The sequence below is a fragment of the Mastigoproctus giganteus genome, chromosome 14 (assembly GCF_048544385.1).
Source record: "Mastigoproctus giganteus isolate SK-2022 chromosome 14, ASM4854438v1, whole genome shotgun sequence".
NCBI lineage: Eukaryota > Metazoa > Arthropoda > Arachnida > Uropygi > Thelyphonidae > Mastigoproctus > Mastigoproctus giganteus.
Genome location: NC_143588.1, coordinates 79,933,347 through 79,952,211, shown reverse-complemented (window position 1 = coordinate 79,952,211; position 18,865 = coordinate 79,933,347). Strand labels below are relative to the sequence as shown.

At 36.6% G+C, this 18,865-nt stretch overlaps 1 protein-coding gene across 1 annotated transcript in view; it reads left to right on the top strand.

The window, feature by feature from the left end:
- Nucleotides 1-15,895, top strand: part of LOC150075286 (potassium voltage-gated channel subfamily KQT member 1-like) — a 173,476-nt gene extending 157,581 nt beyond the window's left edge. The window contains exons 10-13 of the mRNA XM_090389044.1: nt 13,650-13,723; nt 13,850-13,977; nt 14,526-14,622; nt 14,983-15,895. Of these exons, the coding sequence (XP_090245170.1) occupies nt 13,650-13,723; nt 13,850-13,977; nt 14,526-14,622; nt 14,983-15,642 (959 nt within the window). The 3' untranslated portion in view covers nt 15,643-15,895. The remainder of the gene's footprint in view (nt 1-13,649; nt 13,724-13,849; nt 13,978-14,525; nt 14,623-14,982) is intronic.
- The last annotated feature ends 2,970 nt before the right edge of the window (nt 15,896-18,865 follow it).

Here is an 18,865-nt window from a genome sequence, read left to right as displayed (position 1 = left end):
AAAATGTGAGAGAGAAATTTTATGATAAATAAAATCATTTTTAATACGAGTAATATATATTTAAATATTTAATGTTCGTTGTAAAAACGTACAGTTATTTGAGAGGGCAAATTTCGGTCCCTCCCAACCGAGATTCTAATTACGTCCAAATATAAAGGACAATGGGAGTAGAATATTGGATATAAATAAAAGAGAAAAATAAAACGATATTTTAAAGTTGTGTTTGTAAGACTGATAAACTTAGCACGTTTTGAAAAATGTCACAACACTCTTTGTTATGGTAATAGATAAAAATCTTTATATCCTCGGAGTACATAAAATCCCAAAGAGTACTAAGATCCCAAAGGAACTTATTACGAGTGAAGTCATTGAATAATAAAGGTCCTAGGGGAGATCCTCGAGGAATACCTATGAGAGGTGTAAATCCCATAGAAAATTTAACTCCAAAATTTAATCTTGTATATCCCCCTGATGCGTTATTAAATAAGCAGATAAAAATCCCGAGGGAACTTATTATGACTGAAATCATTTACATAAATAATGAATGATAAAAGTCCTAAGGAAGATCCTCGAGGAATGAGAGGTGTAAATCCCTTAGAAAATTTAATCCGGCATATCCCCTGATGCATTATAAAATAACCAATTGATTAAGGGGTAGGTAATGTCACATGATTGTAGTGTACTGTTAGCATCATGCAATGTAAAAATATTTTCTTTGCTCATAACACTGGCACAAGAAAGAAATTTATACATAATGATAATTAATATGGCGTAACACACTTTAAGCCACATTTGATTGTATAAATTATCATTAATGTATTCAGAGGAAATATATTAGGTATAGATACATTTCTTAAACTAATATTTCCCAAAATTCTTAATTACCGAAAACTGCAGAAGGAACTGTGTTAAACCTGTTGTAAACTAATTACAGTAAACTGTTTTCATTACCTCTATCAACTAGTTTCCATGATGTCTGCCATGACGTCATCTGTTCACGTGATTGTTTCATGCAGTAAAATTCTGTCCAATCAAAATATAGTCCATGATGTCTGCAATGACGTCATCTGTTCACGTGATTGTTTCATGCAGTAAAATTCTGTCCAATCAAAATACAGCACGACTATATTTGTTTCTTAATGATTTTTATAAAAGGGGATTTAAATTTGCTTTCTTAAATTATCATTTATAATTATTACTAAGTATAAATTTATTTAGAAACTTTTATCTTATTAAAGTAAAATTGAATAAAATTTAATAATTATTGAAGTAAAATTATTAAAGCAAAATTGGTAAAATTATGCAAACGTATCTTGCATCAATTAAAAATTCAATTTATTAAAATCCACATCCTTTCTAATGAACTTTTAATAAATTATTATTAAATTAAGAACATCTTTTTATTGTTTAATATTTGTTTACAACTAGTATTAGTATTAATAGTGGAAAATTATGCAAGAAAGCCAGCTTTAAAGCATCAGCAAAAAATCACTTGTCCATCTCCTCCAATATTTTGACTAGTTGATCCTTGAATTTATTCAAACCACCCACTTCCCTCACAGCAGATGGAGGTTTGTTCAAACAATCAACCAACTGCAAACTTTCGCGCATCTATTCTGAAACCATCCTTTCTAAATCTGAATCTGTGCCCTCTCATGCGTGTGGTTCGAGAAAGTGGAGGAATACCATTATCATTGAGCTTACTCAATCCATTCAAGGCCTTAAACGCCTCAATCAGATAACTCGCAGGTGCCTAGTCTCCAAACACTGCAATTGTGTTTGGAGACTAGTCTGCAATCGTCGCCCTTCCCTACACTCATTCACAGATCCCTCCTAAAATGAGGCCTCCAGAACTATGCAATACCCTAGATGTGGCCTAACCATTGCTTGTACACTGAAAGGACACCGTTCATGGGATAGCTGGTTCCTGAGCAACACGACGCTGTCGCCCCTCTCGCTAGTGGATGAACCCACCGTTTGGCAAGTACGTATATAGGTACACTGCATTCACGTGGTAATTCGATGTCAGTTTGGATAAAGGCCGTGAGTAAACAGACTTTGAAAAAGGGATGATAGTGGGCGCCCGACGCATGGGTCACTATCGCGGGGTGGTACAAAAAATTGCACTATTCTCATTCGACAGTATCAAGAGCATATCGGGAATAACATCTCATCGTGGACAGCGCTGTGGGTGGAGAAAGGTGGTGGATGAACGTTGTCGTCGACGTATGTCTCGCATTGTTTCAGCCAACCGGAGAGCGACAGTGGCACAAATCACCACCAACTTCAACGAGGGAGTTACCAGAAACGTCTCCACCAAGGCCACCAGGCGATCATTAACCGCAATAGGTTATAGGAGCCTCCGACCCACCAGAGTCCCATTGCTAACACTCCGACACAGGACTCCACGCCTCAACTGGCCAAAAGTACATCGGCACTGGACCTTGGATGATTGGAGACGGGTCTCATGGTCTGATGAGTCCCATTTCCAGTTATTTCGAACAGACGGGAGGGAAACCGCACGAAGCGCGGTTTCCTTCCTTCATGTTAACAAGGAACTGTTGAGACGGGTGGACGGTCGGTAATGGTCTGGGGCATGTTCAACTGGCACACTTTGGGACCCACGGTACATCTAGACGCATCTCTGAAAGTTCCAGGTTACGCGTCCATCTTCGCAGACCATCTCCATTCCTTCATGAATGGTCATCATGCGCAATGGACTCTTCCAGCAGGACAATGCGACTCTCCACACTGCCGTTGTGACCAGAACATGGTTCGAAGACCATTCCGCAGATTTTCCCACCGTGGAACGGCCTCTCCGTTCACTGAACATGAACCCTGTGGAACATCGGACGAAAAACCCAAGTTTCTGGAGGAAAAAAACCTTGCTATCTACGCCTGAGACCGACTAACTCAGCCACGGAGTTCAAAATGCCCATTAAAGTTCCTCGCGTCATCGACAGGATTCGAAACCGGGCCTTTTCCACCCGGTGTGGGGAGAACGGTGACGATACTGCTGTGATTGCCCTTATCCGGGCGAAAGGTAGGCTTACCCATGACTAGGTGGGGTATCTCATGATTTCTGTCCACTCAGTGTAAAATTCCTGTATATCATTAATAAACTTCTGGCGTCCCCTACCCTAAATCAAATCTGAATAATAATAACAACTACAACGTTTTCACGTGAATGTATATGCAAAATACTCCTTCAGTTTGTCAGCCATCTTTGCAGGATCATCAAATCTTTGAAGTTAAAGCATTCAAATGTAGTGGACCAATGTGATTCAACCCGTTTCTTCTTTTGTTAATATAAGTAAAGAAGTCTTTGCTGCTTTTCTTTGGGTTCTTTCTTTTTTTCAGGGACTTCTTATAATCTGTCTTAGCTTGCTTAACCTCCTTTATGACTATTGCAGATTGTATCTTCCATAAGTTTCTTTGCCACCTAAATATTTATGAGAATGAACCTGAAAATTGTATATACATCTCGTGGATTCTACTTCTCTGCCACAAGTCTCATCAGTTCATCTGACATTCATTTACTTCTAAGCCTAGAATGGTATTTCTTAGTTTTAAAATCGATCTTAAAGAACACAGCAAAATGGACGTCGCATTTACCACGAATCGCCTTGGCATTGCACTGGACTTGTGGAGTATCTTTTTTCTCCAGTTCGAAATAGTTTATACCATTTTGGTGTTTTCAAAATTATGAAAAGTAAGAGGATTTTGTGGTTCTCTACTGTATCGTGTGACCCCGATTTAGATTCAGCTTTGGTACCTGTCTTTGGACCAAATGTAAAATCTAGCAAAATCTAGCAGTCACCTCTTGCCAGAATTATAGCCCATGAATATCATAGCATAGAGTGACCATGGTAGATGTTGGAAATTTGGGGAATATTCCTCGAGCCATTCAGTACAATTTTTGCACTGTGGACAGTTGCATTGTCTTGAAAGAATCCTTCGCAATTCGGATAAAAATGGAGCATTGCAGAGTAAATTTGGTCCAAATACACATATATATATACACAGTTATGCCCAGTTAATTTATTAAAGTACAAATAAAATAAAATATAAGTACAAAATTTTGTACAAAATATAAGTACAATTTTGTACTTATATTTTATTTTATTTGTACTTTAATAAATTAACTGGGCATAACTGTGTATATATATGTGTATTTGAAACTATGGACCCCAGTACTCCAGGCCCATTTGTCACTAAATTTGGTCCGATATGACAGAAAGTTATTCATTGGAGATAACGACTTTCCAACGGCCTGAGCGGATCCAGTTCCCCAGAATGTCTCCCATACCATACCATGATACTACCTCTAGCCGCTTGAGTGGTGGAGGTAGTATCATAGCTAATGCTTATCCCGGGGACATTTGCTGGTGTGCACGAGGCTAAACTCATGTGAACGGGTACTAGGAAGCAATTAAATAACATACATTCATTGCATCATTTTTCAGTACCATCACTGTACACTACGGCGAAGTTGAACTAACGTCTAGAAGACTCCCGGCATAAGACAACACGTGTCTTATACTTACATGTGTCTCTGAAGCCTGCAAGATTTAATCTACCTAATTAATGTAATGCTGTTCTTTCGTGGAAAGTCTTAGAGTCAAAAATTCAAAGAAAGTTGATGAGTTACCTTCTTTTCGTCATAAAGAATCTTATAGCAAACTGTGACATCGCGAAGGTTTCTGACAACATTACTGCTTCTTTGAACATTAGGATCGAAATCCTCTATGACTCTTATTGCCTGTTCCAACTTCATGATTTCTTTAAGACCTTTGAGGTTCAAAATCTTTGAAGATTTTGGACACTGGATATTTGAACACCACTAATTCCTTTCTTCGATTTGCATTTGTGCCTGCAACACAATCAAATTGGCGATCGCAAGATCTCTATGAGATTTTAAAAGATGAGACGTTGCTATGACTATCCGTTTCAGGAATTATTAGTCCATCAGATATTAGATGGATATCTTTTAAATAAATGAAGTTTTATTTTAAAGATACCACCTTTACCTTTTGGAGTTTCTATTTTCTTCAAAATAGTGCAATACCAAGAAATCATTCTGCCCTTCCCTGAGGCTGACTAACTCGGCCACGTTGTGAAAAAGGCGCATAAAAATTCCTCACGTCACGACAGAATCAAACAACTTTATTCCACACTGGACCAACTTATTTACCAAATTTTATTAAAATATTTTCTGTTACGTACAGAAATCAAAACAGTGAAATAATATTTAGGAAATTTCTAGATTATTCAGAATGGTGTAGAAGATTCCTGAATGTGATAGAACTTTATAGATTCTTCCATTCCATTTCTGTGATACGTGCAAGGATGATTTCTGTTTAAGTACTAATGGAATATACTGTTCTGGTCATCATTTCTTCATTCCCGAATGCTTTGCCAGCGTTTGAGTCGTTATTAACGTTGAATTCAAACGTGCTGGGAGAGTAATCAGAAGGGAAGCTTTGGAGGGTCCGTGATCAGACTTCAAAGTGTGGAAGATTGTGGAAAAATAGATCCTGCATCTCGTTTCCCCTGGTAGGTGTGATTTGCTGAACTAAACCAAATGTCCCAATGACTGTTATGAACCTCCAATGGCTTCATCAGTGGCCTATAATGAAAATCGGGATATCGGAGGCTAGGAGTTCATCCGTGAATCTTCTGCATGGTCTGGGATAGATATACAAGGCATATTTAAAGTTCTATGACATCTTTTCTAAATGTGGCACTTAAGACTTCGAAGTTATCTGATATGGTCAACTGAAATCTGAATTGTTTATAACTCGATGAGTACAGTAACGCAACGCCTCAGTCGCGTCTGGTATCCCTGGAATTATGGAGCCCGAGGTAAGCGAGAGGCTGATCTATTACATCCAGTTCCCTTCTGTGTGGTAACCAGGTCTGGGTCAAGTAGATGAACTGATATTCAGTAAAATGATGATTTGTAGAGGGTGTAGATTAATTTAATCTTATTGCTGATGCTTCGAACATTTTGGTAGAAGCATTTAAGGGGAATGTTTGGACATGTTGGCATGGCGTTGGTTGCTATCCCTGTGTTGTAGTTGATCTCGTGCGGTAGGATGAAGAATAGATCCGTCCTTTGTACCTTTTTATTAGCGTTCCTGGTGGCCAGATGCCGGTATCCAGTACTTTTAGTTCATCACGTTTGTCACAAGTAATAGTGAATGAAGCATAGGAGGGATATCTTGTTTTCAAAGGTTTCGCAGCCACCTTGATCCCTCTTTGTTCCTCAAGGAATTTGGATGTATTGGCACCTGTTTTGGATGGTCCAGGTCTCGATATGGAGATTTTCGACTTTGTTTTGGATTGAACTGTTTGTTTTTGAATTGATTGACTGTTTTGCCTTTATTGGGTCACTCTGGGGTTGTTCCGTGGGTGAGACTAGCCATCTGGGACACCTCCTATTTACAAAACTATCTTTGTGAGAAGTCCGACCATTAATGCCACTTCCAAAGAGGTTTAGGTCGCGATTGCTGGAAGGATGACTGTTGGGAGGCAATAAGTGCATAAGGGGATTTGTCCTTGATGTCAGAAGTTATACGTGAGTGCAGGACCAAAGTGTATTGAGAGGACTCATTGTGAGAAGCAGCTGCTTTAGATATATAATCGATATCATACCTTGGTTCATAAGGGTTCTCTGATGCAGGAATATTACTCATATCGTGGGAGATGGGCGGGTCGCTGTGTTTCCTGTTAGTGGCAGATTCTCTCTCTTTAGTACAGCTGGGTTGCTTCAGACTTTGTTGAGCATCAAGATATGCCGATACTCTATATTCTTTTGGTGTAACTCCTTTGCCATTTTGAAGGTTGGGTTCTATTATAGACGGCTGGTTCACAATGGTGTACTTATTTGTAACTACTTGTGCCTTGAATTATTGTATTTCTTTAAGTCGGATTAAGTTTTGGGCTTTAAAATGTTAAATCTCGTTGACCAGAGTATTCAGCTGACTGTTTATGAGTATCACGCAATCATCACATATCTGTGGACAGTTTTCCACATACATCAAAGTTGTCACCATTTGGCAACACTTTGCGGTGGAGGTGGCCACGTCATGTATGACTCCTCCAGGGTGGAGTGAAACCGCAGTGTGTTGCAACAGAGAAGTGGAGGTAGCACCGTCATTTGTGGGGAATTGATTGTCGCCATCGGCTATTTGTATCGGCTGATCAGTTTCCAGTAGTTAAAGGAGTACAAACTGTCATTCGACGATTCAAGGAGAGTGGCAGTTCAAAGGACAAACCACGACCGCGCGTGACAATGGAACACAAGATTAGACCATAACACTTGTTTCTAAATGCAATCGGCGACTTACTAGATCTGAAATATGAGCTGAATTCAATAGGTACAGAGACACTCCAGTATCTACATCCATTGCAAAACTTCGTCTTAAACAAGCAGGATTTCATAGTCATGTAGAAGTCCAAAAACTTTAATTAAAACCGGGAAATCGAAAGAAACGGTTGGCTTGGGCTAAGAGCCATCAACATTGCACAGTTAAAGACCGGAAAAACGCACTGTGAACAGATGAATCTAAACTTGAACTTTTTGGTTCCAAAGACAAAGAAGGTTACATAATGTAATATATTCTCCGGACTTAACCTTTGTGGAAGAAAAGAGGAAGTATTGCAAATTATGGTGTAGCCACCCCAACCGTTTGATTTAAACCCAATAGAGCTTTTCTGGGATCAGGGTGTGCCACCCTATTGCTTGTACCTGTGTGTGGCGTATTACCCGGAGAAACTACCTGCTGGCATGTATCGTCCCCATCAATGAAGTTTGGTACAGGTAGATTAGTAGCATTGGATGTATTGGGCAAAAAACATGAAATCTAGGATCTATGAAGACCTCCTGGACCTGTATGAACCTCCCCAAGTCTGGTAAAGTGCATTCGTGTATAAGCAGACCAATGTTCCATGTCATACTGCTCGCTTTGTGACGGGCTGGTCTGAGGACATGAGCGTCGAAAAGTTGGATTGGCTATCCTAGAGCCCTGACCTCAATCCTATAGAGTACCTCTCGATGAATTGGACCTTGTGGCGCGTGTGAGGAAAGATAAAGGTTATTTGTAAATATGGAGGTGTCCATATATTGATGGTAAGGCAGTGTATATAATTTAGTTTATTCTACTAATATACACAGAGACTTAATTGATCTCCAGAAGGTTTACAATCCAAAATGGGCCTGGATTGAAAATGGACGAGGTTATATTCTCATCAATTTTCGAAAGACAAATTTAATTTGGTTCTTTAAATTTATTTTCGATTATCAGGTGAAAAATAATAATTATTATTGATAAAAAAGCATCACAATATATCATGGTATTTTGTAAGCCATGAAGAATCCATCCTGAATAAGTGGAACTCTTCTAGGGATTATGAATAAATTTTAGAAGAAAGAAGATGAGTCTTTCTAAATGAATGAAGACAGTAACATTTGTAAAAATAGTGCTGTAAAAATAAATAATAAAAATGAATAATAAAATATAAATAATAAATTAAACGCAGGCTTTATAACAATTAATTTCACTACCATTGCAATGTTAACTTGCAACAAATTACAGTAATTTGTAATAGTATGGTGTATAATGTAAATTAAGTCGTACAATTATTTTTAAATATATTTTTAATTACAATTAAATAGAGAAAGAAAACAAAATAGTTGCTAAACGTTTTCTTAGAAATAATTGAAAATTTTTGTAAAATAAAACTACAGTGATATGGAAGCATCTTAAATTATATATTCTTTTGTATATTCATATAAAACTTAAAAACATGGACTTCTGGAAGTCCCTTTGCAACTTCCAGAAGCATTGGTGGCGCTTCACTGGTTTCCATATAACTTTGGAGGGCAAAGTACGAAATGGTCCAGTGGCAATCCGAATGGATCTGTGGTGTATTGGAACAAGCCACTGAAGAACGGAATTTCTAGCAGAGATATAGACTTGGGAACCATAGTCTAGTTGGGATCGAACAAGTCCTCTGCAAAGGCACAATAATGCAATTCTGTCTGCTCCTTTCTAATTGGAGGAGATGGCACAGAGCATGTTTAGACCTTTTGTGCTTTTTTTGTCACGGGAGTTTTATTTTGTTGGAAGATTGGAAAAGAGTCGCAAATCTGATGAATCAAGGATCCAGCTCCATCATGACGATGGACAGGTCCATATACGACGGCAAACAGGCGAACAGCTGCAACCAGACTGCACGGTTGGACGAAAGCATGTTGGTGACAGTGGTATCATGGTTTTTGGATGTTTTCTTGAACATCACTGGGTTCCTTCATCTCTATTGAACACGCTGTCACCGCCAGATCTTCCATCGGCATTGTTTTGGATCAAGATTTGCCGGTGATCGTGTATCCAGATGCCGCTGGACGCTTTCAACAAGACAACGCTCAGTACCATAAATCCTGCGTTGTGTAGTTCAAGGATTTCGTATGCTCTCCTGGTCGCTAAATGTCCCTCAGACATAAATCTCATCGAGCATTTGTGGGAGGCCGTGGAACACAACATTCGCCAGTCCACGCCATTGCCTCGCTCCGTTGTCGAACTCTGGAACGTCCTTCTTTCCAGCTGCTCCAGGATACCGGACACCTTCCGTGGTCTCGTATAGTCGATTCCACCCCAGGTGCAAACGGTTACCTCGGCGGAGGATGGCCCAACACGCTGTTAGGTAGGTGTTCATAATGTTCTGTATATTATCCTTATAAAAGACTACAGATGGAGTAACACTGGCGAATCTCCAGTAAGAGAAATCGCTTGCAAATACAGCTAAGAATGAAGACAAGGAATGCTACTCGAATTGAGTACTAAAAGAATAGACTGAATCAGATAGAATCGTTACTTCATCGAAGTGGAAGAGTCATAGAAAACCCATGAGTGGCAGGTGAATAGGTACTTTGCAATGCTATTTACATTTGAAAAGCCATTCGAACCACGGGGCAACTGTGACTAGGAATCAAACTACTGTAAATTAATTGACATAGCAATCTCAGAGAAGTCTATTACAAAAATTTCTGAAGCAAAGCGAAGGCAAGGCTCCAGCAGTGAATAGGATACATCCTCTTGTGTATTAAAAGGCTGCGTTTGAATACATCAACCCATTCAGATCATCATTAGATTCCGGTGAGATTTCCCTGGTTTGCAGAAGCACTAATATCTCCTCAATCCACAAAGGAGGTGAGAAAGATGATAGGCAACTATAGACCAACGAATTTGACTTCAGTGTTGGTAAAAGGTAGAAGACAGAGTACCATAAATGGATCATTGTAGCAAGTGGAGTCTCTCAGGGATCAGTGTTGGGGCCCACTTCTGCCGGAATCCTCCGTTTTCTGTGCGAAGAAGAACTTCATTGTCCTTCTTCCAAGTAGTTTGGAGACTGAAACTAAAAATAGAAATACAGTTTCAAGAAATGTTCATAGGAGAGAAACCAGATTAATGAGGGATGCTAACTGATGTCCATATGAAGAATAGCTTAGAGATGAGTACCTAAGATGTCATTTGCAAAGCCTTGGCAGGTGGTCATCTTAGGGTGGAACTAAGATGTGTCTTAAGGCTCCGAGGAGGGTCCTCTCAGGAGAAGACATTGGACATGATTAGTGTTTCTTTGGCAACGGACAAGTTCATTAAACCAGCAAGTACTAAAAATGTGTTACTTTCCCATAAACATCTGTTTATGGAAAGTAATGGGGAAAAGATTGAATAACTGGAACTCTGGGAATTTTATTTATTTTTTAATTATTTTTTTTTATGAAAGATGCAGTAAAACTTCTCTTCCTTGCATCGTTTAACCGTTTTAAAACTATTTTAATATGGAGGACTCTCGGCCTTAGTATTTAAATACTGTATTATTTTAATTTTAATGAAAACAGATCTGCATTAACAAAAAAAACAATTTTTTTTGGATTATTTTCATTGTGTTAAGAATGCAAATAACAGTCACAACTCAGATTGTTATTAACCTGGCGATATTAAACGATAAACACCAACGTCATTTCCGTTTCAATATTATCGATTCGCCAACCATATTACCACATTTGTCTCATACTAATGACGTCATCAAAAGAAATCTGAGATCTCATTAAAGTTTTAAAATTACTCTAATAAACTTTTTTAATTTCAAATTAAACTCGCACAAGCAGAAATATCTTTGCATATTAAAAATTACTAGTTTAACTTTCGTCTTATATTTCCGGTTCTGTATTAAATTATTTTAATTAATTTTAGATTATTCGTTAATCCATCAGAAATTATAAATACTACATTACTAATGTTCTTTAATATTTAAAACTGTGTTATAAATTTATATAAAAGTTTAATTTAAAATTAAATTTTTCATTAAAATTTTTAAGTTCTCTTAATTTAATGGAAATACTTGTGACGCTTTAAAAGCACCCACCCCTTTCAAATATGTAACTTGAAAATAGTACACAAACACATTACTAGATGGCACCACCAGTAGGTAAGATTCTTCCAGCTTAAATCATGGTTTAATCAAGCTTAAAGCTTGATTTTTAAGCTTAAATCAAGCCAAATGCTTTCGTGTTCATATTCTTCTTTTCTTTTTTCTTTTTATTATTAATTGTAAATTTAAAAATTTCTTTTTAGATGTCCTCCCTTTTATAGATAACTATTGCAGTTTCCTCCTTTCTTAGAATGGTTATACAAGGACCTTTAAACCAGCTATTATTGGAGCAATTAAAAGTTGTTTCAGTTATAGAGGGCGCTACTGTGGTTATAGAGGGAGCTACTGTGTTCTATATCATATTAACCTTTTAAAGACAGCCTAATTATGAATTCATTGAACCGAACCTACCACTTACTATTGTCATTATTATAAAACAGAAATTAATAGTTTGATCAGAAAATTTTTGAAAATTTTTCTAAAGTGTCATCAGTTTTCATTAAAGCTTTAAAATTAAAAATTCAATTCAAACTATTACTCATGATTAAAATATTTTTGAAAACTTAAATAAAAATTAATCTGGCTTTGCTCCAAATGAAAGTTAATTATGAAAATTATAAAATTAGCATTTTAATGTCTGAGTGTTACAACAAGCATCCCCTATTTGCTGCTTGGTGAGAAAGCTGTTTTTATTTCGAATATAGTAACTGTGAGATTCATAATGGGTCATGCCCAGGGTCGTGGCGCATAAATTCGCCGCCTGAGGCAAGACACGAACTGTAACCTAATTGTCATCCCTAAACATGTCTAAATTCCACCCGATGATAGTCACCTCTTCTTACCCCCACGCCACGGCCCTGATCATGCCTTCTGACAGTTTCCAAAGCTCCTCTTTTCCTTCCTAATAGATTAAAATACACTGACATGAAAAATAAATTTAAAACTTCCCTAACAACTGTATGTTTTTCCAAGAACAGGCTCACGAAGGGGAAGTTTCTGTAGCAGTTTCTTTCACAGGGGTCGGCGAGACAGTCCCTCTTGCGGTAAGCTAGCCCACAATGGGAAATCTTTTTTGTTAATTCTTACACAAGGCACATCTTTTCTCTCTGATTATGCTGAGCACTGGACTGCATAATTTTTCTCTTACTTATTTTGGCCTATTTCACAAACACTGGCTGAGTTCGATGCTTTTAACTTACCAGCACGCTATATTTGCAGAAACAGTAGCACCAGGCAGGATTATACTTATAAAAGAAAGTTTTATAATTTTTCTATAAACTCTATGGTGCCTGTTTTTATTTACCTTTTCTTTTGCCTAAGAATATTATGCAATCTCAATTTCTAAAAATACAGTTCACTTTCGCATTCAGTGATTTGCAAGGTTCCTTTTTTTTTATTCTGATTTTTTTATTTTTTTTTTTTAAGGCAAATGAATTGGGCTTGATTTCATATAGTATATAGGCTATGCACTTTTTTTCTAATCCTTGATAGCTGCTTAAAGGGAATTTTCAAACTTATTTTTGGAGTGGTACACACTTTTTTTTTTAGCAGTGAACAGCGTCAGAAGATATTTACGTACAAATCAGAAAAAAAAAAATAACTTTTTCTCTACTTTCGCAGGAAATAATCGAAAAGACCTAATTTCACATTTTATTTAGATAGCCTTCAAGTGACCTTCAGTGCAAATCATCTATCAATGACCTTCAAATGCCTTTCGTGCATAAACGACCTTGAAATGACTTTCAAATCATTCCATATCACTTACAGTGAAGATAATCTCTATGGTATTAGTATCAACAATAATGCATGTAACTATTACGAATGGAATTTAGCCGTTATTTGGAATTCTAGGTTTGAATTTCATCTTCATAATTATTCACCTGTTGTCAAGGCTTTTTTATTTTTTTATTACTTTTTTGTGCACTGTTTAGAGATACATTTGAAAACACGTTTAAAAACCAAAACAACCACAGAGAAGATTCCAAAATAGATGTCGCCACTGTCCGAGTGGCCTTCAACTTCCATTCTTGCCAATGAACTTTCGTTTTTTTTTTTTTTTTTTTACCCCGTACTGTGTGGAGTTTCTGTCCCTAAGATGGATATCCATTCCCCTTGGCTATCCATCTTTTTTTCTCAGATATTTTTTCTCAGGGCAAGTGGGTGGAAGATGCGCTGGTTAATTAGAGAGTTATTTTTATATGTCTTTTCAGATGAAGACACAGAGGAGCCCAGGCTGACAGTGTTAACAAAACAACACAAGAATGCCATAAGGGCACTTAGAAAAGTAAGTTGAATTTATTTTAAATTATTAAAAGAACTAATAATGGTTTAAATAATTTTTAAATATTTTATGTAATCTTTTACATTTTTAATGATTCTGTTGTTCGTACAATTTTCATATTTATTGCAGATCAAATACTTCGTGGCTAGGAGAAAGTTCAAAGAAGCCTTAAAACCCTATGACGTCAAAGATGTGATAGAACAATACTCGGCAGGACACGTTGACCTCCTGGGTAGGGTCAAGAATCTACAGTCTAGGTAAGATTTTATATAGAAAAAATGAAAGGCATTGTAAAGCGGGGAATAAGTCTTTACAGGGAAAACATGTAATGACTGGACTAGTTGGGAGAAGAAATGGGCAATATGGCAGATGAAGACCCCTTTTTTATTATTATTAGGTGTATAAATCACGAATTATTGCTATTTGCTTATTATATTAAACACTGCAGAAGCGCGAATTACGCTTCATATTTCAATTGTTACTGAAATTCAGGAGGATATAAGTAAATTGCATTACAAAAATGTTGACTGCCTACCATCTTAGGTACGTAATTCTTTAATTTAAGAAATAAAAATCGAACGCCTAAAATGTAACACATTTATTTAAAAATATGCTCAGATTTAATACTGTGTTTTTATTTCTATTCATGCGAATAAGCTTTTGGAAGACTGTCCCATAATTATGGGGAGGGGGAAACAACTTTTATTATCCAATTGTTGATTTCCTTTTAATCATTTTTCTAATTTTATCAGGAATTTTGATTTTTTCCCCTCATTAATAAATTCTGCTTTCTTTTTTGTTTTAGGTTAGATCAAATTCTTGGGAAGGCTGGTTCGAAAGCTAAAGATGTGTACGAATCAAAGATTTGTCTAGCATCCAGAATTGTTAAGGTAGAGAGAGCGGTAAGTTAAAATCCTTATAAGTAATAATATCCTTGTTCAAGTTCAAATATAAAAAAATATATATATACTTTCATCGGGAAACTTCAAATCATATTTAGATAACCTTCAAATGACCTTTAATTTCAAATCTACAAATAACATACAAATGGCTTTCATATATAAATCTTCAAATGACCTTTGAATCATTCCATTTCACTTTGAATAAAGATTATCTTTTATAAATTATAGATTAGGACCCAAATAATTTGGTTTAAGGTAGGAAAAAGTTAAAAACCATTATATAACCTGAATAAAATATAAATTAATAGACGAAAAGTTTAACTGCTAATAAAAATCAAAAATTTTCTTTTTATATCCCAGGTGGAAGACATCGAAGGAAAATTGGACCAGTTGATGGAGATGTACATGGAAGACCGCAGTAGGTGGCTGATCCTTCCCAACGCAGCCTTATCTCCACCTGTTCCTCAGAGTCCCGCGTCCTTAGCTCCTCCGACGCCTCCACCCCCTCCACCAACCCCCGTTTCAAACGTCCTGTACAAGCCGAAGTCCATACTAGTGGAGAAGCAGTCAAGTGAACCCAACACGCCAGTGGCAAAAAGCTTCGACCGCACCATACACAGGGGGAACTCGGACCTCAGTCAAAGATTCAAGAAGAGGGTAACTCTGCGACACTCGCTCGACACCCCGTCGACGGCGCTGCACTGCACGGCACCGAGCATAAAGATCGAATCCGAGTCGATGGTGCGCAACTCGAGAAACGGCGGTGCTTTTTCCTCCGCCGATTCCGTGGACGCTGCCTCTTCGGAGACGAGCACCTTGGCCACCGAGGTGGAATCGCTGGGCATCAGCGAAGGTGACAGTGAACAAATCCCGCTCGAGAACATCGAGGACTCGGACCTTATCCAAAACGACAGTGCGGTCACTACCGACGAAGACAATGAAGTGAGCACAATTACCGTGGTTCTGCCGGAGACGTCGACGCTGTTGCGTTCTCCAACCATCACAGACCTCAAAGCGTAGTCCATTGAGTGGCTAAAGACGTTGAATCGCTGTCTAACCCGGAAGCACTACCTAACTTCCGGTTTTAACAAAGAATCTCTCAGGGGGATATATCTGTATACTTACAAGCATGTATCTCCATCTTCCCAACAGAGTCAAGGCCTCAAAAGACTAAAAATCATTTACAAGGTGGTGATAGAATCGTTTCTGACTCACTTCCGGGATGAAGTTCACAAACCGGAAGGCACAGTCTGCAGTGCAACTGTGAGGGTAATTCACTTTCCATTTTTCCGGTCCGTGGGAAGTTGTATAGCTGCTTTTGGAATCTGTGACTCCAGAATCTGTATATATATACATATATATTTCTTTTTAATGGTGAGGATAAATGGACATTTTCACATATGGATAAGCATTCCATCCAATATACCTGTTTGTTTAAGTTGCATCAAGAATACGATGTGATTCATTTGTTTTTCTGCCCTGTCTATTCTTCCCCTCCCCTCCCCCACTCTCCTAAATCAGCTCCTAAGCCCAACGAGTGCCCAAAATACCAAGCAATGAAGCGAAATGTTTTTGGGTTTTATTTTCCTTTTATTGTTTCTCACGAGGCTATTTTTAACTATTTTTATTTTCTATATAAACCCAATTATTTATAATAAGACATATATGGATATTAGGATTATTAGAAAACTATCGAGAGAAGAGAATATCGGGGAAAAAAATATATAAAATCAATCACTGTGACGTCACTTGGAGCGAATTTTGAATTTCAATAATTGTATCAGAGCATTTCAAATATTCAATTTCAAAACAATACCACTGGCACTTTTCAATTAAACATCGAAGTGGTTGGCTAAGAACTGTAGCTCACAAATAAATGGATAAATAATACTTTTCAAGTGTCTGATATTTTAGTAGCAGTCTTTGAAAAAAAAATGATTTAGCCATCCATTATAATTTATCCGTGTTGCGTTAATTTTTTTTAGCAGTTAGTGTATATAAAATTATTTAAAATGGACAAGTAATGTTTGCAAGGGGCAAGCTAGCGATGTTTGATCAACATAACTACCTCTGATGTAATATTAAAGTTTTTGTGTCGCTTAAAATCTGTATTATAAGATGTGTCTATCAATAATGAAAGCATTTATCAACCTATTAAAGAAGTAGATTGAAATCTTTAAAAATACACCTAGATTTTAGCCATCAAAGATTGCTACTCAAAATGGACCATTGAAAAAAAAAAAAGAAAAAAAATGTCTCTTAGTTTGTCTTACAATGGCATTCACTGAAATAAGGGACGGCCTCTTGCTCCTTCCTCCCGGCTTGAAAAAGAAACTGGGCAATACGTATTGTGCATATTGTACATAAAAACTTGATCAAGACATCTAGTAATATCTTCTAGACTCGCTAGATCCGAGATTCATCACAATAGAAGATTAAAAAGGTAAGATAGATCGCTTCGATATGAAGTGCCTAGTACACTAGCGCCATCTCTCTTAAAAGAAAATTTACACCATTTTTACTATCCACGCACCCCAACGAGAATTTAGAATCTGTAAATTAAAATTAGCCCTACGTTCAGAATTACCTTAATAGTGATATTTTGACATATTTAATCTATTTCTCTATTGCACCAAAATAAAGAAAAAGATACCTTAAAAACTTATTTCTTAAGAGAGTTTATCGATAGTGCCTAGGGATTGATGTAAGTTAAAAGAAGATGGTGTGACGGATTCACTCACTCAGTGTATGGCTTCTTCGTTTATAAAAGAAACGTGGCTTTTATACGAAGCAAAACTTTCTATTTTCATAAAACAGTCATCCCTTCCCCCCCTCCCCACATTTTATTCACTTAGTGAAAAAAATAAATAAATAAATAAAAAATTTCAAAATATTACAGATAAACTTTAGAATCCTCATTTTACAAATAACCTAATGAGCTTAAAACTGAGCATTTTCAAACTGTACGATTTTATAATTTTAAATAGAGCTGGAAAATTAATTTTAAACTAATTATCAGCTCGCGGTAGACATTAAAAGATGAACTACAAAAGCGTAAACTACTTTTCAGAGAATTTATAGGTTTCTATGGCAACGCAGTGAGAAGAGAAAAACTAAAATTTAGAAATCGACATTCGTTTCTATAGCAACAGTAAAAATCCGCAAAGCATCCAGAGAAATTAGAGGTTTCTATGGCAACGCAGTTAGAAGAGAGACTAAATTTTCGAAATCGACATTCGTTTCTATAGCAACAGTAAAAATCTGCAAAGCATCCAGAGAATAGGTTTCTATGGTGACGCAGTTAGAACTTCGTTTCTATAGCAACTATGACCGAACTGGATTTTTTTTTTTTTTCTGAACAGATTAAGAAGTACTGTAATATTTAAATACATAAAAAATTAAATTATTTATTTTAAAAAAAGGATGTAAATCAATTGTTATAGATTTTTTATACTGAATAAATTGTTTTTATTGGATAAATTTAATAAAAATTAGTGTAAAGGAACTGAACCAGTGATTTTTAAATGGCAAATAATTTAAAAGGAATTTGTAAGAATAAATATGCTTTTATATTAATTTTTTTCCTGGAAAAAATTTTAATAAATGGTTTTTCAAGAAGTATAGAAAATATTGTACGCTTGTTAATTATTACACTATCAAAAAAATGGAATTAATTACTTAAAATTATTGCTACTTATAATTATTAGATTCTATATTAGAATATTGCTGTTTATAATAATAAAACTGATTTTAAAATGCCTAAACTTTTTAAAATCAGTTTTTAGAGTTTATAATTTCTTTCACGCATTTATGCAGTTGTGATTAAAAGATTTTATTTCATTCTTGCGTGCATATAATCTAATTAAAATGCTATTAGAGATTTGATTTCTCTTGAAGAGGAATTCACGTTGTTAAAGACATTCCGTTTAAAATAATATGAATGTAACGAAGGAGGTGGTCTGCTGATTATGTATTAATAGGTGACGTCATCATTTGATAAACAACCAGTCCCTTTTCATAACTGCAAACATCCGCACAAGTCTTCAGTAATAGTTTCCGATTTCTGCCGTTTAGTGGTGCTGGCATCGCTAGCCGTTAGGAGTCAAAGGCTATTTTAGAGATTTCAAACTGTTTAACAGCTTGTTAGACGAATTAGGAATCAATCTGGCATCCAGATTATTATTTCAACTTCTCTCATTAGTGGGTGGTTAATTCGGTGTTCTGATGTAGAATGGGGAACCGC